Source organism: Rutidosis leptorrhynchoides, chromosome 7 (genome assembly GCF_046630445.1).
Source record: "Rutidosis leptorrhynchoides isolate AG116_Rl617_1_P2 chromosome 7, CSIRO_AGI_Rlap_v1, whole genome shotgun sequence".
NCBI lineage: Eukaryota > Viridiplantae > Streptophyta > Magnoliopsida > Asterales > Asteraceae > Rutidosis > Rutidosis leptorrhynchoides.
This window is the reverse complement of record NC_092339.1, coordinates 16,384,654-16,410,000: the sequence shown is the minus strand read 5'-3', so window position 1 is coordinate 16,410,000 and position 25,347 is coordinate 16,384,654. Positions and strand designations below refer to the sequence as shown.

General features: G+C 31.5%; 1 protein-coding gene across 1 annotated transcript in view; it reads left to right on the top strand.

The window, feature by feature from the left end:
* Window positions 1–21,844, top strand: part of LOC139858981 (uncharacterized) — a 117,849-nt gene extending 96,005 nt beyond the window's left edge. The window contains exons 5-16 of the mRNA XM_071847805.1: window positions 15,216–16,314; window positions 16,408–16,542; window positions 16,630–16,774; window positions 17,825–18,127; window positions 18,519–18,783; window positions 19,038–19,204; window positions 19,326–19,436; window positions 19,546–19,597; window positions 19,744–19,850; window positions 19,954–20,082; window positions 20,296–20,385; window positions 21,007–21,844. Coding sequence (XP_071703906.1) covers window positions 15,216–16,314; window positions 16,408–16,542; window positions 16,630–16,774; window positions 17,825–18,127; window positions 18,519–18,783; window positions 19,038–19,204; window positions 19,326–19,436; window positions 19,546–19,597; window positions 19,744–19,850; window positions 19,954–20,082; window positions 20,296–20,385; window positions 21,007–21,510 — 3,107 coding nt within the window. The 3' untranslated portion in view covers window positions 21,511–21,844. The remainder of the gene's footprint in view (window positions 1–15,215; window positions 16,315–16,407; window positions 16,543–16,629; window positions 16,775–17,824; window positions 18,128–18,518; window positions 18,784–19,037; window positions 19,205–19,325; window positions 19,437–19,545; window positions 19,598–19,743; window positions 19,851–19,953; window positions 20,083–20,295; window positions 20,386–21,006) is intronic.
* Window positions 21,845–25,347: the final 3,503 nt, after the last annotated feature.

The following is a 25,347-nucleotide window of genomic DNA, read 5'->3' as shown; positions in this document are numbered from 1 at the left end:
ATATATATATATATATATATATATATATATATATATATATATATATATATATATATTTACATTTTTATTTACACATAGCTGTTCGTGAATCGTCGGGATGGTCAAAGGTTTAAATGAATATCATGAAATAGTTCAAACATTTCGTGTTTCAATATTATAGACTGTGCTTATCTTGTCGTTATGATGTAAAGATTAAGTTTAAATTTGGTCGAAAATTCCCGGGTCATCACAGTACCTACCCGTTAAAGAAATTTCGTCCCGAAATTTGAGTGAGGTGGTCATGGCTTACCATAAAAATGTTTTCATGACCTATATGAGTTGACAATTAGAAGTTTATCATCATTGAATAATAATGATAAAATAATTTAATTATTCTAAGAATATAAGTGAAACTGTCGCAAAAGAGTGAAATGAGTAAATGAAGATTCGACTTAACCGGTGACGTAGTCACGATTGAATTTAGAAAATAATTTGCATCTTAACTTTTGACGTTGTCTTGATTGAATTCCGGAATTCAAGGGATTTATAGAAAATCTTCGAAATCGAAAAGATTTGATTCTTCGGCGAATAAAGAAATTAAGATCTCTATAATTTAGTACAGGGATCTGCCTTGATTACTCTGTCTGATATTTCCATTATAATTTAAACTCCTCCGTTCCATTATTCTCATCATTCCTATACTTTCTTTCTTAGTTCATACATCCAAAAGATTGTGAAGATGCTTAGTCTAGTTCTAATCCTTGATATTTTCCTAATTATCATTTCTATCATCCTTCTTTTCAATCTTCCACCAGAAGAATCTGTTTACTTCTACTATTACCTTGGGGTGATACTATTCTTAATTATACCGTGTCTTTATATTGCTATTCGTATTAATATCCACAGTTTGTAACTTCTGTGTTGTTATTGGGCTTTATATTTTCTCTTATATTTTGGAGCTCTTTGCCTTTTTATTATCCTCCCGATCCCTAGTACAGTGAGTAATGGTCCAGAATTCGTAAGTATGGAATTTCGGATAAGCATCATGTTCTAAATAAGAAAGAATGTATTAGCACGATTTGATTTGTCAAATTACCAGAATCACTGAGAATAGAACTATCAAGAATATACTTTCTTGATATGTTCAGAAGTTAAACAGAATGAAAGAGTTATGTAACATGACACACGATGACGTTATAATCTGTGAATCATCATGTTCTATTTAGAAACTCAGCATGACTTACTGTAATATAATCACGTTGATCAAGTGTCATTATATTATACTAACTCATGCATCAGTTCCCAACATTACTTCAATAACATTCATATTTTAAGCTCGAAAGTTTACAGAATATAGAAACTAACAGTTTCTATATGATGTAACACTGATATCAGGAAGAGATTAATGATTTCAGATAAGAATAGTTATGAAAATATTTTCAGAAATATGGAGGATATTTATAATGAAAGATACGATAATATCTCAGAATATCTAAGATCAGGGGATGATAGAAACTATAGTTTGCAAGGGTTTAGAGTAAGGAGCAAGATATTCACTAAAGACTTTTTAGCAGACATTGAATCATTTGGATTCTTTGAAGTCAAACTTATTCTTTGTGATTTGTCCAGGCTTTCTTCATAGTTTTCGCATAATTTGCTTTTCGGTACTAAATTTTCTATTGAATGTTTCCAATATAATGATACACAGGAAGCACGAAGAGGTATATAATTTCGAACGAAAATATTTATGAAAATATCCTCAGAAATATCGAAGATATTGATGATGATATTTTGGAATTTCTAAGTTCGATGGTTGATGGAGAAAGATTTTTCGCAAGATTTTAACATGACTTCGGAGCAAGATATTCTTTGAAGGTTTCATCAGATCCAGAATTACCTGGATTCTTTGAATATATGGTATGGTCCTTATATTTGTCCTCGGTCTCCTTCGTGGTTAGCTCAATCCGTTTTCCAGTTCCAACTTTTCTGAGCTTTTCCAACATACTATTCTTTATCATCAAACTTTCGATGATTATGGTCGTTTACAGTTGTCTATGGTTTCTGCTGCTTCATTCAGCTTTTTCAACATTCAGAGTATTGATTTGTGACTGGGTGATTTTCAGAATTCCAGAAGGAGAGATCATAATTTTAAGAGATAAATGTCATACATATAACTGTTGATGTCGATATGCTGTGAGTTTTCAAAGTACTGATTGCTGATTCCCGGTAATTGGTATGGCAGTTCTCGTTATAAGATATGGATGAGTATATGATAGGGTTTCAATGAATAAATATAATGATTTGTTAGAGAGATTTAAGCCAAGAAGTAATGAGATTGATGGTATGTCTGCTGGTAATATGATGGAATATAAAAGAATTCTCCGGTATCAAAAGGGTAATCGTATATATCAGGATTATAGTAAGGCTACTTCGAATGAAAATTCGAAGTTAACTTGCTGAAGCTGTGATAAAATTTGCTACCTTAAAAAGGGATCGCAAAGTTATTTTTGCTAATAAATGCCAAAGGATCTGACGCGGCTACGTGTTAAACTTTTACTCAGTTTCCGAGAGTTTCTCAGGTGCATAACTATATGCATAAATCTTTCCTTCCGTAGATGAAGTGCGGTTGATTCATCCTATCGATTGAGGTGTTTTCAAGAATCATGAAAGGTTTGAACGTAGAATGTAATCGTGAAGATACAAATGAGGTTTTAGACGAAATCAAGTGGCAAACTTGAAGAATTGTTTAGTTTCATATGTTATAATCAATATTTTAATTCATTTTAATTGTCCAATGTTATTAGTCCACAGTCGATAGTCCACAGTCGACAGTCCAATAATTCATATATAGTTTAATATAATATTCGAATTAATTAATACGTGTCATGACCCGTATACGTCTCAGACTCGATCACAACTCAAATTATATATATTATTATAGAATCAACCTCAACCCTGTATAGAGAACTCGATCATTACTGCATATAGAGTGTCTATGGTGGTTCCAAATAATATATATAGATGCGTCGATATGATATGTCAAAACCTTGTATACGTGTCCCGATATTTAAAGTGCGTAAAATAAATAACAGAAATTAAATAACGATAAATAAAGTGCGTAAAGTAAATAACATAAATTAAATGATGACAAATAAAATTGCGAGAATGTAAATTGCGATAATTAAGTTGCGATAAATAAACTGCTATAAATAAAAATGTAATCAGTTAGCTAGGAACAGTTAGCTAGGATCTTGTTAGCGTGGTTTCTTAACAAAATTTCATATTGTAATTAGTCTGTTTCTAATCAATTTTTATTGTGTTTATTATTTCTTCATTATGCCACTTGTTGGATTCTGGTAAGTTAAAATCCAAATATGAAATTGAATTCGAATGAAAATGGTTATTCTGTGGTGAACGGATTCGTATATCGGTAGATGTAAATAGGATAGTAAACGATTGTTGAATCAAATTCGAAGAATGTACAGTGTATCTTATTAATGTGAAATCTAAATATTTCTCGGGTATTACCTACCCGTTAAAATATTTTCACCATTAACAGTTTGTATGAAAGAATTTTTAATTACAATCTTTATGAAATATATATACATATATATTTTCTTCAGATGTAATCATGGATTTAATGAGTCAATATGATATTAAACTCATTTGATTTACCGTTAGAACTAGAATATATAATCTCTAAAACATTGAAGATTATATAATCATCATGTCGAACGAAGATAAATGATGTAGAATGATTCGTAGCACGATGATTATGCTCGAGATACATAATGAGACGTTGAGGCGTGTGATGTTGAAACTTGGGTTGTTGGTGGTACTGGTGTTGCCGATGCTGTTGTTGAAGCTGGTAGGTTTTGCACCACATTTTCCAAATTAGTTACTCGAGCACGAAGTTCGTTGACTTCTTCGATTACTCAGGGATGGTTGTCGGTAAGAACGAGCGAATGAATAAGGTTTAGAATCTGAGATAGTATGTAATCATGACGAGATATTCGTGAAATGAGGGTTAAAATGGTGTTTCGGGCTAGTTTGCCGATAAGTGTTTCAGGTTCATCGCCAAGAGGTAAATTCAGTTGGTGAAAAGGATCGCATTCTTCGCGTTTCCATTGATTAATTCGACTACGAACCCATCAGATGAATTGGGGATGGATGATTGGTTGATTCATTCTGGTGACACTGCTTTCGGAGCTTATGTGAAACTCCATAATGGAATAACTGTCGGAATAATTATCGGAATAGCTATCGAGATCTGAGGGACTCGAACTGGTTGAGGGATTCATCTCGTACGATCAGATGAAGGATTTTCGATAAGAAATAGATTATAGGATGTAGATTAGTACCCTGCAATACATAATTTACATATACATATATAATACTAAAATCCCATAAATTACGGAGGAATTTACGGAAGCTCTCAGGAAAAGGTAACAATAACAGATACGCTAAGATATGAATTTATCTATACACTGTCTATGCAATAGAGGCAGTAAGACGTGTCTAGGCTTTAAGGATGATAAGCAAATAATTTTTGACACTAATGATAAGCAAAACTTTTGACATGCAAACACGGTTAAAGTCCAGACTCACTAATGCATTCTAACGACTTATCAGTTATACACACTAATGCAGACCTGGTTAGCTAAGACCACCGCTCTGATACCAACTGAAGTGACCCGTCCTAATCCATTCGGACGAAGTCCATATCGATTATAAACGATTCACAATAGTTGATTACATCGCAAGGTACTTGACCTCTATATGATACGTTTTACAAACATCGCATTCGTTTTTGAAAAAGACAATCTTTAATTACATCGAAAGTTGAAGGCATGCATACCATTTCATAATATATCTAACTATAATCGACTTAATAATAATCTTTGTGAACTCAACGACTCGAATGCAACGTCTTTTGAAATATGTCATGAATGACTCCAAGTAATATCTTTAAAGTGAGCAAATACACAGCGGAAGATTTCTTTCGTACCTGAGAATAAACATGCTTTAAAGTGTCAACCAAAAGGTTGGTGAGTTCATTAGTTTAACATAAATAATCATTTCCATCATTTTAATAGACCACAAGATTTCATATTTCCATTTCTCATAAACATACGTCCCATGCATAGAGACAAAAATATCATTCATATGGATTGAACACCTGGTAACCGACATTCACAATATGCATATAAGAATATCCCCATCATTCCGGGATCCTCCTTCGGACATGATATAAATTTCGAAGTACTAAAGCATTCGGTACTTTGGATTGGGCTTGTTGGGCCCGTTAGATCTATCTTTAGAGTTCGCGTTAATTAGGGTGTCTGTTCCCTAATTCTTAGATTACCAGACTTAATAAAAATGGGCATATTCGATTTCGATCATTCACCCATATAATGTAGTTTCAATTACTTGTGTCTATTTCGTAAAACATTTATAAAAATTGTGCATGTATTCTCAGCCCAAAAATATAAAGGGTAAGAAGGCAAATAAAACTCACGCATATAATTATTGTAAATCAGTTAATAAAGCATTTGCATGTATTCTCAGCCCAAAAAACGTAAAGAGTAAAAAGGGATCAAATGAAACTCACAGTACTGTATTTTGTAGTAAAAATACATATGACGGTATTGAACAACTGAACAATGCAGGGTTGGCCTCGGATTCACGAACCTATATCATTTGTATATTTATTAATATACGTAGTTGTAATCGAACAAATATATATATATATATAAATTTATTAGTTATATCCATTTTATATTAATAATATATATGTGTTGCATTTATTCATTTTGTATATATAAAGATATTAATTTTTGTTATGTTATATGTATTAAATATATCATTATATATATGTATATATATATCTCTATTGTTTGTTTGTCAAAAATAGTAATAATAGTAATACTTTCGTATTCTGAGAAAAGACAATTAATAACAATGTTAATACATAATATTACTAGTAAAGGTAATAATGTTAATAATAACCTTATTAATGATAATAATAGTGATATTAACAATAGTACTTGTGAAAATATTAATTTTACTATTAATAATAGTTATAATATAGAATTTAGTAATTACATAATAAAAATACACGTGATAATACAAATAATAGTACTTATTTTAATGTTAATAGTTCTATTATTTACAGAAAGATACCAATACCAATATTTACGAAGATGATAATAATTTTTATTATTTTTATAATGATAATAATAATAAATATAATGCTTATAATTATGATAATAATAATAATAATAACAATTTTGATACTTTTAATAATAATTATGATACTAATAATAACAATAATTCATAATAATAACAATAAATAATAGTGATCATAATAATAAATGGTAAGTGATTATAATTCTAATAACAACAATATCAATAATCATAATAATAATAATAATAATAATAATAATAATAATAATAATAATAATAATAATAACAATAATAATAATAATAACAATAATAATAATAATAATAATAATAATAATAATAATAATAATAATAATAATAATAATTAAAAAGGTGAAACTACCTCAAGAAATAAGTTGTCTAAAAAAAAAGAATTCCCTGCCACGGATCGAACCTGCGACCTCCCGCTCACCCGTCACACACTCAAACCATCAGGCTAATGCCAATTTTTCTATTTTAATACACTCTACCTAAATATATAACCTATATGATTTCAGTGTCTTCTTCTTCCTCTTCCATTTTCAATTGACCAGGTAACAATCTAATACAACATTTTGTAATTTGAATTAGTTCGAGGATTTTGAAATGGAGTAAACGAATTAGTGAGTTTGAATTAACAAGCACGAGAAAGAAAAAAAATAAAAATAAAAATAAAAACTCCCTGTCGTCGCTGTTTGAAGAGGAAGAAAAAAAAATATATTTTCATTTTTGAGAGTGTATTAGAAAAAGTTTATAACACGAATTATATTGCAAATCAACCCTAGAAACTTTCCCAAGCATCAATTGAACCTGAAACATCGAATTGGATTCGAATTTCACGATGAACACAACCTTTGACTTTTGAAATATAAAGTTTGACTCAAAAATTCGTTCACGTTTTAATGAATTGAAATTTGAGATTTTGAAGAAAGTTTAAGTGTACAATTCCTAACAAGTATGCGTTTACAGATTTTGATAATTGATTCGATATTCAATTTTGGCCAAAAAGTGTAGCACACAGAGGTGCCGATTGAAAAAAAAATATAAAAAAAAGCTGTTGTTTTTCCCTTTTTATGAATGGCTAGCTGTATATATAAACACTTGATTGAAGAAATTATCACTAATAATTAACAAAAAAAATTTTGTTTGATTGTAGTTGGAAGTCCACAGGTATCACGAGCTTAATAGTAGATAGGAAAGAAAAAAAAACAAATCAAAATAAATTGTGTCAGGTACAAAATTACGCGATATATATCTGCTTCTATATATAATTTTAAATTTTAATAAATAAATAATTATATTAATAATATTAATATTGATATTATTATTAATTATTAATAATAATAATAATAATAATAATAATAATAATAATAATAATAATAATAATAATAATAATAATAATAATAATAAACATACTAATAAGGATAGTAATGCTAAAAGTAATAATAATGTGTCTCAATAATAATAATTTTTAGTGAAGTTTATAATAATAATATTATTGATAATAATTACGATAATATTACTTATACTAATACTAATAATATTAGTCATGATAATACTATAATACTTTATATATATATATATATATATATATATATATATATATATATATATATATATATATAAAATTCGTATCTTTTAAATAATATTAACAATACTAGTATTAATATTGAAAGTAAAAACAATGCAACTTTATTTATAATTAAATTTAATATATTTGTATTACATATTATTGATTATGTACTATAAATATATATATACTTTATACTATAACTTATATTGAGTTTTAAATTCTTATACAAATTAATATACATTACAATATACATATAATAACAATTATACATAGAAATCATATATCTTTATATATGTAAATTCATTCTTAATAATTACTTAAATGATTATGTTTTATTATTTTACAGTTTTTTGTTTAACTCCAATAATTAAATTATATTTTATTAATTCAAAATATTATATATACACTTTTATATATATATATATATATATATATATATATATATATATATATATATATATATATATATATATATATATATATATATATATTACATTTTTATTTACACATAGCTGTTCGTGAATCGTCGGGATGGTCAAAGGTTTAAATGAATATCATGAAATAGTTCAAACATTTCGTATTTCAATATTATAGACTATGCTTATCTTGTCGTTATGATGTAAAGATTAAGTTTAAATTTGGTCGAAAATTCTCGGGTCGTCACAATAACGTCATCATATGTTATGTTACACGACTCTTACATTCTGTCTAATCTATAAACATATCAAGAACATATTTTCTTGATAGTCCTATCTCTTCTTTGAATTCTGGTAATTTGACAAGTCAGATTGTGCCATTACCATTCCCTTCTTAGAACATTAACAATGTTCATTCTGAAACTTATACCTGCGAATTCTGGATCATTACAAGAGATGTCTAATCGCAAGAAGAAACGGAGGGACAAAGCTCCGAAACAGAAATTGGGGTATAAATCGCAACAAATAAAAGAAAGTATTAACTGGGGATGACAATGATTATAGGAAACAGAAATAGGCACATTGAAATATAAGGGGAGATATAAAGCCCGATAACAACACATAAATTACAAACCGTGTATATCAATGTTTATCACAACGTAAAGACACGGGAGAACTATAAGTACTATAACCCAAAGGGCAAAGTAGAAATAAGCAGATTCCTCTGTTGAAAGTTGGAAAAGGAGAACAATTGTTGCGATAGTAAGGATAAGGACAAGGATTAGAACTGGATTAAGCATTTTCATAATCTTTTGAATTTAGGAATTGAGTATAGGAATGATAAAAATAATGGAACGGAATAAGTTAATTTATAGTGAAATAATTGATAGAGAAATCATGGCAGATCTCTGCATTTAATTAGAAAGATCTTAATTTCCTGATTTACCGAAGAATCAAATCTTATATAGATTCGAAGATTATCTTTAAATCCCTGGAATTCCGGAAAATAAACCATGACTACGTCAAAAGTTAAAAATGAATCTTTATATCTTTGTTTCAAACTTTTGCGATAGCTTCACTTATACTCTTCGTTTAATCGAATTGTTTTATCCATATCACTTAATGATGATAAAACTCTATTTATCAACTCATATTCGTCATGAAAACATTTTTATTGTTAGCCATGACCACCTCACTCAAATTTCGGGACGAAATTTCTTTAACGGTTAGGTACTGTGATGACCCGGGAATTTCCGACCAAATTTAAACTTAATCTTTATATGTTTTTAATATGTTAAGCAATCAAACTTATTAAGACTTGATTAATTGAAATGAGTTTCGTGTAGACAATTGACCACCCAAGTTGACCGGCGATTCACGAACGTTAAAACTTGTAAAAATGAAATGACGATATATATATATGGATATACATATAGTTAACATGAGATTATGATAAGTAATTATCTCCATAAGTATATTAACAATGAGTTATGTACATAAAAATGAGACTACTAAGTTAAGAAACTCGAAACGATATATATAACGATTATCGTTATTACAACGTCTTACTAAATACATATGTATCATATTAAGATATTGTTACACTATATTTAACATGATAAAATGATAATTATATATATCATTAAGTATGTTAACAATGAACTACATATGTAAAACAAGACTACTAACTTAAGAATTTTGAAACTAGGCATATATGTAACGATTATCGTTATAACAACATTTTAATGTATATATATATCATATTAAGATATATTCATACATCATAATATCATGATAATGTAATAATTTAACATCTCATTAGATATAATAAACAATGAGTTAACAACATTAAATGAGATCGTTAACTTAAAGGTTTCAAAACAACACTTACATGTAACGACTAACGATGACTTAACGACTCAGTTAAAATGTATATACATATAGTGTATTTAGATGTATTAGTACACTTTTGGAAGACTTCAAGACATATATCAAAACACTCTTACTTAATAAAAATGCTTACAATTACATTCTCATTCATTTTCATCAACAATTCTACTCGTATGCACCCGTATTCGTACTCGTACAATACACAGCTTCTAGATGTATATACTATTGATATATACACTTAATGATCAGCTCCTTAGCATCCTTAATGAGTCATCAAGACATGTGGGAACCATCATTAGACAACTAGCATGACTTATGAGTAAGGAAACAAAAATAAGAACTCCTTTTTAACCCCACTTACCATTCCCACTCACCACCTACTCCATTTCACTTCCAATTTTCTTCCCAATTCTCTCTCAAAACACACACACTCTTCCATGAACGTCTAAGTTACTATTTTTCCAGTAAAAATCATCAAATACAATCTTTGGTAATTATCTATAATCATCATAAAAACAATTACTCAAGAACGCATCAAGAACACTTCCAAGTTTACAAGTTTACTTCCAAGTTTTCTAATCCATTCCAAGCAATCATCATCAAGAAACTTTTATTATTTACAGTAGGTTATCTTTATAAATCAAGGTAATATTCGTATTCAAGGTTTGATTCAATTTTTATAACTATAAACTATCTTAATTCGAGTAAAAATCTTACTTGAACTTGTTTTGTATCATGATTCTACTTCAAGAACTTTCAAGCCATCTAAGGATCCTTTGAAGCTAGATCTATTTTTCTCATTTCCAGTAGGTTTACCTACTAAAATTAAGGTAGTAATGATGTTCATAACATCATTCAATTCATACATATAAAACTATCTTATTCGAAGATTTAAACTTGTAATCACTAGAACATAGTTTAGTTAATTCTAAACTTGTTCGCTAATAAAGTTAATCCTTCTAACAAGACTTTTAAAATCAACTAAACACATGTTCTATATATATATGATATGCTAACTTAATATTTAAAACATGGAAACACGAAGAACACCTTAAAACCGGACATACGCCGTCGTAGTGAAACCGGGAGCTGTTTTGAGTTTGATAATTAAAAACTATGATAAACTTTGATTTAAAAGTTGTCCTTCTGGGAAAATGATTTTTCTTATGAACATGAAACTATATCCAAAAATCATGGTTAAACTCAAAGTGAAAGTATGTTTTTCAAAATGGTCATCAAGATGTCGTTCTTTCGACAGAAATGACTACCTCTTTCAAGAGTGACTTGTAACCTGTATTTTCGACTATAAACTTATACTTTTTCTGTTTAATTTCATAAATTTAAGTTCATTATGAAACCATAGCAACTTGAATCACTCAAAACGGATTTGTAACGAAGAAATTATGTGTAAAACAAAATTGGATATTTTTCCTTGTTTTTTGCTACGGTTTTGATTAATAAAAAAGGATGCTAACCTTATCCTAGCTAACTTACCTTGTATGCTACATGTATTTATACATGTCTTGTTCCTGAACTTATAGAAATATAATTTATAATAGTCGTGATTAAGTTCTACGACAATATATTATAGTCTTAATAAAGATCGTAAGGCACCATATATATATGACTTGATCACCGTGGATCCGTATACAAAGTTTTGACATATCATATCGACGCATATATATATATATATATATATATATTATTTGGAACAACCATAGACACTCTATATGCTGTAATGATCGAGTTCGCTATACAGGGTTGAAGTTGATTCCAAAAATATATATATACTTTGAGTTGTGATCGAGTCTGAGACATGTATACAATGGGTCGCAGATTGCTTCACACAATGTACATATTATGTGTCTTACTATATTAAGACAATATATTATAGTGTTAGTAAATTTAAACACAATATACGCATTTATATGTATATATATATATTTATACTGTTGGACTATCGGACTGTTGGACTACGAACGTTGGACTACTAACAATGGACAATTAAAATTATCACAAGTATCATAAGTATGGAATATATATATATATATATATATATATATATATATATATATATATATATATATATATATATATATATCTTGACACAAGAATATTATTATTAGGTTCGTGAATTTGTCAAAGGCCAAGTCTTATTACCATCTATTCGGAAATCATCACAAGTGAGTTATAGTCCCATTTTTACTATCTAATTATTTTTTGGATGAGAATATATGCTATTTTTTAAATATTTTTTGAAATAGACACAAGTACAGGAAACTACATTCTATGATTGATTGATTACACCGGATATCACCCCCTTTTATTCTGGTAACCTACGAATTAGTGTTTATTATAATTGCCACTAATTGACGCGAATCCTAAAGATATATCTATGGGTTTTAACACGCTCCAGTCAAAGGGTTTGACTGCTTTAGTTCTTCGAGGTATTTTATAGTATAGTAGCTGCGAAAGAATCACATATACATAAAAGTATCTGACACATTCTTCGAAAGTTTGACTACATTCGTGAAGTCATTGTGAGGAATGATAGTATTCTTAAGGTTCAAACAGATGATATCGTGGCTTAACCGTTCACGAAGCCCTTGATGCAAAACCATCATGATGATCATGCCAGTAATATTGGACTTCGTTAAGCTACTAATCTTTTTTCATTTATAATTTTTGTATTTAGATATTTTGGAACATTAAGCAGTTTTATGTTAATGAATTGAGATACTCGGTATGGTCGTTTTCATTTATATTACTGTGTTCTATATTAGCATGTTTAATCCATGAATAATTGTTAATTATTCTAAATCTCCATAATCAAGTCATGTTATGGGAATAACATGAATTAAGATTATTATGAATGTTTGGTTTTATTCACTGATGGTGAATAGTAAACTAGTTGATGCCAAAATTCATATGTATTCATTGATGATGAATATTGGAATGACCCAGTCATGAGATGTCACTACATGGATCGTCGTCAATAGTGAATCTCACAATGGTTATGTCTTTGTGTCCTTAGACCTGAGATGTATATGTTGGTTTTTGATTGTATAACATATTATACTTTGATATGGTTAAACGCTATCCTGAACAAGGTAGTTATAAAGGTCATCATTAGGTATGATGTGAAGTACATGACAAACACATATAATCAAAATGGAATTTATTCCTCTACGTGAGAGTATGATACTGCTGGGGCCCTCGATGAAAGTGAATGGATATTTACACGGCCGTGTCCAAGCTATATTGATTGATGATCAAATCTAACTTGGTGATCGCATTCAAAATTTCTAGATCGAGAAACATAATTGGTTGACAAATGAGAATGACTGGATCCATGTCTCATGTCAAATCGGTATCGGAAATAAAGGGACGATAGACACTCAATCATTAAATCATTTTAATCATAATGATAGTTCGTTTAGCTGAAACAAACACTTGTATATTTTTGGGGCCACTGACGTGTTGCTAGACGCTAATATATGTCGGTATAGTTTTCTAGATGTTATGTCATGCACAAGTGGGAGTTTGTTGGTTTAGTGTGCACGTCATAACACAAATCTATACTACCGATTATGTACAGGGCTATGTGGTCACACACTTTAGCATTTAGACACCAATTATTATATATTGTTGATATATATATTTTATAACCTATAATTTGAAAAGCATTATTTAATTAAATATGATTTAATTAAATTTATTAAAAGAAAAAAGGGTAGATGACCTTTGAAAGTTAGATAGAAGTTGAAAGGTAGATAGATGGTTTTAAAAGAAATAAATGATTGAACATGTTTTCATGTGAGGTACGGAGTATCATTTTTGTTTAACAAGTAAGAAAAAGGAAAAATCATGTTTTTTTCATATACTTCTATGTAAGGAGCAAATAAAAGGAGAGTATCCTTTTTACTCTTGTTTTTCTTAAATCATTAAATCATATACAATATTGGATATTGTTTGGGTTATAAACGGACTAGCATTCGATTGGTGTTGTTCGACGTGCTGTGTGGATCAACCATAGATATATTCATACACTTTGAATATATGTTTCAACCTAGACGTGGACAGTTTATTCTACCGCTCTTGCATCGTTCGCTAAAGGTATATCTAAACTTCACTTTGTGAATTTATTACTTGACAATTATTAGTGGTGTAATTGAATCTTGTTGGGATTGTTAATCGTGTGAATGTTTTACTTGAAAGTTTATAATAAAATAAATGATGTTTATTTTAAAGTTAATAAAAGATGTTTATTTTCATGTTCCGCTGCGTTTATAAAATTTAAATGTACACACGGTTTTCCATCACATATGATGGCAAGAATTGAGATTTGTTGCCCTCTTGAGCTTGATGTTCCTCACGATGGCCGAGCGGCAAGCATATGTATCATTGAAAATGTAGTCGTTTCTTGCGATCCAAATGGCCCACATAGTAGCGGTACCACTCACCTCCAAAACTTTTTGACGTTGATTCCCATTCCGTAATACCAATCGAACGAGAAAACCACGATCGAGGCCGGAACAACCCATCTTATATTCCCCCACCGGGAAAGACCCGCCCAAATTCTCAATGACAGTTGCTAGCCAATGTTTGTTTTTCCAACACATGAACAACCTGAAAAAACCTCACTTAAAATGGATAGTATTCGTCCAGACCTACCATTGAATTCGACTTGAATGGCATTGAACAAGAAGTGTTTCCACACTTCATTCATTATAGGATGAGAGACGACTTCTTTAACCATTATTTCTTATTTGAAGCCCTTTGAAAAACATTCATTAAATTAAAATAATAAATAATACTCGTAGAAAGTAGGCGTAACTCGTAGCTAATTTTTGAAACCCAAATCATCAACATGTATAAAAAACCCCTAAATAAATAAATTTCTTAGATAATTTTGGAGGGAAAATTCATTCCAAAGGTGGAGTTAAAACTTTGGCGGTTTACACTTCATATCTATCTCTTCAGTTTCCTCTCCAAATATAATTCATCATTCTTTTCTTAATCTAAATTCTTTGATTAATCTAATATTTTAAGTTAGGGTTTTAATTGTATAGTATGAAGATAACATGAAAAACAACAGCAAAAGACAGCAATCGGATCACGATACATCACTTCCCCCAATTAAAAAACCTAAATCCACAATCTCAATCACTTCATCTATACATATCAAAACTTTCAGTACACATTAATATCGAAAAGTACAACCTCGCCAGTCAATTTGATTCATCTACAGCCGCATAAACACTACACGATCGGTCGGGATAATCGTAGCTGCAATTTGGTTTTCGATCACAGGCAAGTTAGTAAGAAACACTGTCGAATTTACTTTGATGCAGATAATAAGAAAATATGTGTTATTGATGGATATTGTAAATCTAGGGTTTCATTGAATGGTGTGTTTGTTGATGGTGTTAAAGTTAGAAATGGTGAAATTAAGGAATTATGTGCAGGTAATGAAGTTTTGTTTGCTTGTGGAAATGATGTTGGTTGTGCAAGCAGTGGTGTTCGAATTGGGTTTGTTGTTGAAAGAATTGTAATCACAGAGGAAGTTATACGTAGACATTTATCGAATGTGGATAATAATTTTCTATTTTTTTCTGATAATATTATTGATGAATTTGATGGTGATAAAGTTACGAACGCTGGTATGCTTTTGAGTAAGTGTAGAGAGATACTATCTAATGAGGATCCTGTTTTGTATATTAGAGAGTGTCTTGTTAACCCTTATAAGTTACAGGCCAAATGTTCTAGTAGAAATAGAGTTATAAGTAATTCGTGTTTGAAAAATTCTTTGAATTCTAGTGAGGGCTTAGCCATTGATAATAATAAGACGACAGTTTGTTTGTCTAATACGGAACACTTGAATGTACATACATCTTTTGGACTCAATTGTATAGCATCAGAGTCCAACTGTAAGTTACTAGATTGTAATGTTATTGGTGGGGGTTTACAACAACCAGTAAATGCTACAGTCCCTTTAGGGGAATCTGTTTATAATGATAAACATAGTGATACATATAATTCTGAAGATAAAAAATTTCATTCGGATCAAATTTTGAAACCAAAGAAGAGGGGTGTTTGTGTTCCTCCACCTGGCAATAAGTTCTATCTGAACCGTCTACATTTTATGGGTGATGGTCAATCAGGTGAGGTTAATGTCACGTTACCAGAGCTTCTTTATCCCGTTGAAACTCTCAAACGGGTTTTCATTGCCACCTTCACAAGTGATATACCATGGTAAGTCCTTTAAATTTCTAAACTTATTAAATTACTATTGTTATGGTTAGCACCATGTATAAATCAAAAGTTTGAAGGGTTTTATGTTCGTAGGTTTATATCATACTGTGACATTCCTACTCATCTGCCAGTATCAATAGCTTGCCATAATGCTGAGAGGTGTTGGAGTTCAAGCCCTGACAAAAGAACCCTTGTGCCTTATTCAGATTACCCGAACTTAGTTGTTATGTAAGTTGAAGAAGTTGATAACTATGACTTGTTGGGCATGAATTTTTATTATGTTATTTTATAACATATACTACTTTCTGATGTTAGATACCCTCAATTTCCTGAAGTTATATCCTTCAGTAAGGACAGGAAGAAATTTGGCATTGCTTGCCATCATCCAAAGTTGTTTGTTCTGCAAAGAGATGATAGTATCCGCGTCATCATCACTTCTGCTAATCTTGTGGCCAAACAGGTGATTTTTTTTACTATTCACATGGCTACCATCAACATGATTTTTGAAGACATGATTTGCATATTTAATTTTATTTTTTAGAAATTTCACGTGTGATTAATAAAGGATGCTCATCATTACACTCAAGGTTGGAGAATTCGGATCTCTGGGAGATCTCGTTTGGACTTTTTGAAGGAGATCTCGGCATCTCGGAATAATCTCGGATGTTGACTTTATAGTTTTTTTTTAATAAAAATATACATAAAAACATAAATATATGTATATTTATATACGTTTTTACGAGATTTTACATAAATATCCGATAAATGAGCGAGAAAATCTTAGAAATTACGAATTTTACAAGAAAATCTTACAAATTAGCAAGAAAATTCGAGAAATCGTGGCTTTGACTAAGTATGACCCCATTGATCGAGAAATCTCGGGAGATGAACATCTCGGTTGCCTTCTAAAAACGAGATCTCCACAACACTGATTACACTCATCTGTCTTTTTAGGAATTAGAACAAGTATGAGTGTCCGGCTGTAATGGGTAATCCGTTCTATCATTTGAATGATATTAAAAGTCAACATACTAAAAGTGCCTATCAGTTAATAACTGAGTCATATGTTTCATTTCATTTTGTAGCATGTTTGACATTTGTCATCTCAACTATCACCATGTTTTCGTTGTTAAATTTTGTTAAACCAATTTAATATGCCAAGGAGCCCCAAAAAACCCTTTATGTAAAATTATCACTTTCTCATAAGGTATGAACACGAAACAGTATCCCTTAGGTTACAATCAGAAGTTTTTCTATCCTTGATGACAGTTTACGAGTGAAATTCATTTTCTTATTTCATCTCAACTATCACCATGTTTGCATTGATGATATTTGTTAAAGAAACAACATATGACAGCAAGCCCCACAAAGGTTAATGTTTATGTAAATATACCACTTTTATGACAAAGGTATAAACACAAAACAGTGTCCCTTAGGTCACAGTTAGAATTTCTTATTTACCCTTAATGACAATTGCATTTTCCTGAAACTTGAGAATCTAATAATGCAGTGGTTACGAGTGACGAATACTGTTTGGTGGCAAGATTTTCCTCGTAGGAGTGTGCCTGATTATACATCACTTTTTACCCAATCATCTGGTGAAGAAGTAAATACAAATTCAAAATCAGATTTTGCTGCTCAGCTTGCTGGTTTCATGGCAACTCTTTTAGTCGGTGCACCTGATCAGTCTCATTGGATATTGGAGTTAGCAAAGTTTGACTTTAGTAATGCTGCTGGACATCTGGTTACATCGGTACCTGGAATTTATTCAACAAAACATCCTTACATATCAGATTCCCTTCATTATCTAACTGTAAGTTTCTCTATTTGCGTGTATGTGTCTTTGTATATCAATGCATTGATTTTTTTTTTTGGAAAAGGGGACGGTACCCCGGAAAATTTTATATCAACCAAATAAAAATGAATACATGGGGGGATGTTATTTAGTGGAACATCCGAAACACTATTACACTTTCCTAACAATCTAGAAAGCATAAAATCTAAATATACACCATATTTCATCTCTATACCAATAAAAATCAAAATCGATACAATCACCAATACCATTCCTATATGACCTATTAATCAATGCATTGATTTTGTACCTGACTGACTTGATATATATACTTGATGACGTTTCATCTTATGATTTTAAGTATTATGATCTTGAATTTAGGTAACAAAGTTTATATTTTTATTTTCAGGGTGACTGTGTCTTGTCACGATCCTTAAGATGTACGCTACTTGGCACTGTTGAAGCTTCAGCTGTTGGAATTAGCCATCTTTTTCGAACATCAGCAGATTCAAACGGAGCATTGTTAAAGAAATTGGCACGTGTTCTTGGAAAGTGTCATGTCAATAATGCATATGGGTTGTTGGAGGTCATTTTAAGGAGAAATATGAATATAGCAGCTGATGCAAATGCTGTAACTGTTAATGTATCTGAGTCAGACCAATTTCTTGATGGAGGTAGGTAGACTCTATCAATATTTCAAGTCTGTATATTGTGCCCCTTTAACGAGTTTTAGCCCGATAATATGATTTTTTTGGTACTGTACATTAGTTTACAAGTGGAAGGGGTAGTGTTATGAAGTACTTAAATTTATGTGGTTTCTTATATTTGCTCAACTTAGTACAAGTCTGATGGACAAATTTATCTTTCACTATCAAAAGTAGATTTCTATTTTATTATATATTAAACATTGTATTACTTCTTGATATAGGTTGCATTCAAATTGGGTTTTTACCTAGAGATGTTGCAAAATGGGTTGCCCCATTGTCAGATGCGGGTTGGTTTGCCTTTTCTGCATATATCCATCCAAAAGAAGTGCTTGCATGTGCTTTAGAAGGAAGCAACAACAAAGTTCACCTCATTCTATACGTATACCAGGCATGTTTGTGTTAAAGCTTACTACACCCCTGATCTTTAATGCCAATTATGCTTTAATTAACAGAACATAACATAGTCATGCTTCTAATTCTTGTTAGTCTTCTGATCCCGTTTTTTGCAGGGTCCTAATTTTATGAACATATCAAAACTTGGCTCACCAGCTCTTGCTTCTGCTATGTGCTCTCTTGTTGCCTCAATTCAGAGGTGTTGTGGTCTGTGGCGGCTTAATGAGGTAATATTTCCTAACTTGTTATTTGTGGTTATCCAATTTAATATAGGCTTGAAATTCTCATTAATGTTATCTATCCTCACACAATTATATTTCTTGTATGTTATTCTAGATTCTGGGTCACTACAAATGGCCCGAGCACTGGGAAACGGACTTCACTTTTGGTCAGTATATGCAATTGAATCTTTATTTTATTATTTATTTCTATTTCTATATTTTGGTTTTCTCATGGACTTGTACATTTAGTTTAATACGGGATTATTATATTAATTAACTAGTAAGCCATTTTGCTGTTTTGTTCTCGTTAAAGGTTCTTCTTCTGTTGGGGCTATCAATGCACCATTTCTAGCTGCATTTTCAGCTGCAACCGGAAAGCGATCTTTGCAGTTGTCTGAATCAGAAGAGTCTGATCCGGATGTAAGCGTGAACAATCTTGAAATTGCAGAGTATGTTTATGTATACCTGAAAAATGATTTTCATACTGACGGGCTTAACGATTCATTATTATTCTCTATGTCAGTGGGGCTGCTGGAGTGCAAGTCAAGAATTAAGAAATCCATCAATTAGAATCATTTTTCCAACCATCGATAGAGTAAAAACTGCTACTTGTGGAATCTGGGCTTCTAAATACATTCTCTGTTTTTCACAGGTAATAAACATCACCTTATTCGTTACTAAGTTCTGGAAGGGAGAACTGTTTTTACAGAAGAAAAAAAACTTTTTGGAAAATTTTACATAAAGAAGCTTTTTTATATATAGCTAAATTTCATATTTTTAAATTGACTTTTTTTCCTTGAGTTTCAGCCCTGCTTTTTTGACACTTCTTTGAGTAATTAATTTCTCATTTGTTATTGTCTAACAGAAAACGTGGTTGAGGTTGAAACATTTGGGAATTCTTCATGATGCGATACCTCATCCTTTCAATAGAGTTGGGCATCCTATGCATGTTAAGGTGATGTCAATAGAAACTTCAAGCATCTTTTTTTCGATATCACTTATTTGTGGCTTCTTTTGCCCAAATCTAATGTGCATCCGTGGCTATATCAACGCATTCTTACTATATATAGTAACTTCAACAATCAGAAGATGGTCTGGGAACTGCAGTGGCGGAACTAGGGTTTTTTTCACCGGGGGCAAAAAAAAATTTAAAAACATAGCAATTTTTTTGGACAAAATATGGAGGTTTTGGGGCAAAAAATTGAGGTTTTCAGACAAACTATGAAGGTTTTTGGGCAAAAGTTGAAGGTTTTTGGGCAAAATTTGAAGGTTTTGGGGCAAAAGTTGAAGAATTTTGGGCAAAATTTGAAGGTTTTGGGACAAAATATGTAGGTTTTGGGGCAAAAAAAAGTCCACCGGAGGGCAAAGTCGAAAAACCCAAAATTTTTACTCTGAAAAAAAAAGTTCCACTGGGGACGGGCGCCCCCTGCCTCCATGTAGTTTCGCCCCTGCTGGGAAGGGTCGGAAACAGCCGGAGAGTAATTTTGTTGGTCTGCGTACATAAGAATATGGGGTCGGATTACTCGCATATGTGCTATATTAACGTATTCTTACTATATATGACACACGTAATCAGGTAGCAAGAAGACGGTTCCAATCCAGAACCGATTCATCATCATCATCATTTGGTTGGGTTTATTGTGGTTCACACAATTTCAGTGCAGCTGCTTGGGGCCGTCCAATTCACACCTCACTTGGCTCCATGTCAAACGGAAGCAAATCTGTATTAGGCTCGAGACTGCATATCTGCAACTATGAACTCGGGATAATCTTCATTGTTCCTCCTACACAAGTAAAAGATTACAGTAACAAAAAACATCCAAATTTGGATGATATTATTTTACCATTTGTTGTGCCTGCTCCTAGATACAGATGTAGTGACACACCTGCAACAAAATATGCCATGAGCAAGGCGTGCATGGAACTTGCCGAGCAAGAAAGGGAGAAAAACGTAGAACCGATAGATGATGAAGAAGAGATACCAGATGAAGAGGAAGAAGTATTAGAAGTTCCAAATGTGGTTACTGAAGAAATACAAGATGAGAAGGCATATGCTGAACAACTTTGGGGTGCAAGCTGATCATATGTATAAGAGATTCAGTGAAGGGGTGTTCATTATATGGGTTATGAATCTAGTAACATGTTCGATCCATTTCTTATTAAGGTTTTTGAGTTGTATCGGAAAAGCGTGCTTTTAATTGCACAGATTATGGTATTTCTTTCTCTGTTCTGAACGGTGATACTTGAATTTGTGACTATTGGTGAAGAGAGGTCTGACTGTATTGGAATATTAAGGTCACCTAAAGAGTTGAATTGAACTGGAATCGGACCTGGGGTATTTCGAAATGAGTACATGTTCATGCCTTAAAATTATACTGTAGCTTTTTTGATTTCATTAATAGTAAAAGTAAATTTTGGAGTTTTTTTACTTTTGCTTTTCACCTTGAAGCTGTATAGTAACATTTGTCTCTCTTCTTTGGTTGATCATTCAAAGTGAATTATGTAAGTTTGAGTTGTATAATGAAAAATGAAATGCATAGAATACATTTTTTTTTTTTTAATGTAGATTTATTGGCGACTTGACTGTCGTTTATAGCCTAAATCGAACTCCAGGCATGCTTTAAAACCCATGGAAATTTGATACAATCATTTTCATGGAGTCTCCTTTTGATTTAATTGCTTATTTTCTTTTACTCACTTTTATAGTTTTTTAATTTTCCTTGTATTATATTTTCTACTTTTGGCCGGAGGTCCTCTTGAAAACAATCTCTTTATCCGTCGGACAGAGAGAGGGAGGACCTTCTCTACTCTTGGAGTATTTCACTCGGGGTGGAGAAATGACTTCTCTTTATTCAAAGATAGAGATAGAATTGTCTACATCTTACCTCCCCCATACCCCACGCATGTGGGATTGGGTTTATTGTTGTTGTTATGTTTAATAAATCAACTAACCATAGCTTATTGGTTAAGATTTTCACAAGAAGTCTAACCTCACTAGCAGCTAAGTGAGGTTTCATGTTCAATCTGTTACTAGCAGGTAAAGCAAAGGAGCTGAAAACGGATACAAAACCCACTGAAGCTTGTGCATCCAAGTAAAAAAACTAAGCGTTTACCTTCCAACATGAATAACTTTAATGTTGGTAGCGTCGGTTCGTTTTGTAATTTGCAGGAGATGGTTTACAATATTCTTGTTGCAACTTTCATTGTGTTCTCTCTTTTCGCCTCTTTGGGCTTTTTAATAATGTTTTGCTTGTAGGTTTGTTGGTTGTGCGCTTCGTGTTAGGCTTTTTCTTCTATATGTGATGTTAGTTTTGTTTCGGTTTTTGGTTTGAACTTTTGTTGTGATTAGCTTGCCTTGTTGATTTAGCGTTTGTGTATGTTCTTTGTTCAGTTTATAATAGAGTTTATAGTTTTCTTGGAAAAAAAAATATTATATTAGACAAAGTACATTTAATTACTCGTAATACGGAGTGCACTACCATGGGGAGGTGATAAATCCCCCATTCTTTTTACTTCATCCACTTTATTTTTAATTAACTTCCTAAAATACCCCAACAAAACAAATGTTCTACAGTATATTAATATTAAAAAATTTACATCACTTCACCTCAATTTCTTATTACTCTCTCCATCTTAATCCTTTGTCCTTCGACTCTTATTCATCTTCTTTCTTACCTTCATCTTCTTTTTCCTTTTTACTATTCCAAAACACAAGACTTCTAATCCACCACTTAACCATATAATAGCTACCTAATACCCACCATACACTTGATATGTATTTCCCACCAGACCTTCTACAAACGAAATTTTCAACTTCAGTCCATTAGCCTTCGAAGCTCTTACTGCACAAATCTCAAATTCCATACCTTTTTTTTTATCAAGATCGGTTAGAAATATCACCCTTTCACTAAGCTTCCACCAATAATAAAAAAGAAAAGTACTGTAGACGCACATTTTCATTTACTCCTAAGTTTATCTCAACCAACAACAAAATCCAAATTGTGTTGATAACTATATATCATTACCTTTCAAATATTAGATACATGAAAGTTAGTTTAGTGAAACAGAAACTACCGACATATGATATAGAGTGTATATGAGATATGAACACAAAGTAAATATGTGTACTAAATACAACTTATGAACACAACACTAAATGTGTATAAAGACAACTAAATCCATCTTATTAATGCTATATGAATAAAAATATGTCAAAATCAATACAAAGATGGAATACTGGTAAAACAAAAATGGGTCAAAAGCCATTACTGGGCACCCAAATTATACATACGTACTCAAAAAAATGGGTTCAATGTAAAATTGTAAATAGGTCAAAAACAGAAAATCGGTAAGAAACCCCATATATAGTCTAATGGGTTCAATGTATGGTGAGCGGTTACCATAGATGAATTTAGCTTTTTGGCTGTACGTCTAATTTCTGAAAAATGGTTATGACATTGTCTTATGTAGTAAAAGTCTCTATTTTACTTTCAACTGTTACATCACATCAACACGAATCTATCAAGTTATTGTTTTGAATTGACAAAATTTCATTGCTCGTCCCTGAACTTTACATCAACTTTGACTTCCTGTCCTTTTTCTTTTTTTATGCATCCCTCGCCCCTAATGTATCAGAAATCTACATCTCTCGTCATCCCGTCTATTTTCTGTCTATTTTGTCGTTACCCTCCTATCACGTGCAGAGCATGTGAGGGTAAAAAGGTCATTAAACTACAGGGATGAGGAGCGTAATTATGTCTTCTTCTTCACATAACAAAGTTATCATCTTTTATTAAATCTCATTTATCACCCAATCAAAATCCTAAATGGGCCCACAATCTCCGGCCACCACCAACCACCTTGTGATGGCCCGTCCAAATCTATTTGTACGAATACATCATTCATCGATTTCACAGTGAGGTACCGACCTCTACATGATACGTTTTGTAAACATTGCATTCTTTTGAAAAGGCATACCATAATTGAATACAGTATCAAATTCCAAGGTTTTTGATGCTTGATGATTTCTACATATAGACAATCACCGTAATTAATAGTTTACAATACTACATCCGTTGAAAATACAGTCAAAATAAGATACATGGTGATGATTTTGTGAATGCAACGTTTTCTCGAATAAAGCATGTATGACTCCATGCACATAGCTTGTATCACATATAAGCAAACAGCAGAAGACTTCTAGGAACCTGAGAATAAACATGCTTAAAAGTGTCAACACAAAGGTTGATGAGTTCATAGTTTTAATGTTGCGCATAATCTGTATATAAAGGTGGATCATAAGATTTCAGTTGTTTCATCCAGAAACGTTTATCAAAATATTCTACAAGATTGAACACCCTGGTAACTAAACTTTAACGTATATATATTAAGTACCCATGTTTTAACATACATGCAACTAACATGTACAATACACGCAATCCAATGTGTATTAAACTCAAATAGTATACGTCTGTTTTATAGTTCAAGCTAGGGTTTCTATACCTGGAACAGACGGGGATGTCAAGCCCTATGGATCCATATATAACTACTTGCGCCCACCAGTTCTTATAACCTACAGTTACTAGTTACCAAAGCTAAGAGATTTTCGGTTCATACTCGGTGTAGAATTTAGTATGTACTTGTATCCATTGCGTTTAAAATAAAGTGCATGTATTCTCAGCCCAAAAATATAGATTGCAAAAGCAATTAAAAAGGGAGCATATGAAACTCACCTTAGCAGCACATAAGGTCATTCATCGAAATGTGACCGAAACTCAGAATGCAAAATAACCGTAGATCTCAACCTAGAGAACATATGTTGGTCAATACATGTCTAACAAGCTAGGTTAGGTCATAGTGTATCACAATCCTAATGCTCGAGACCGACATGTAAAAGTTAACAAAAGTCATCTGAACA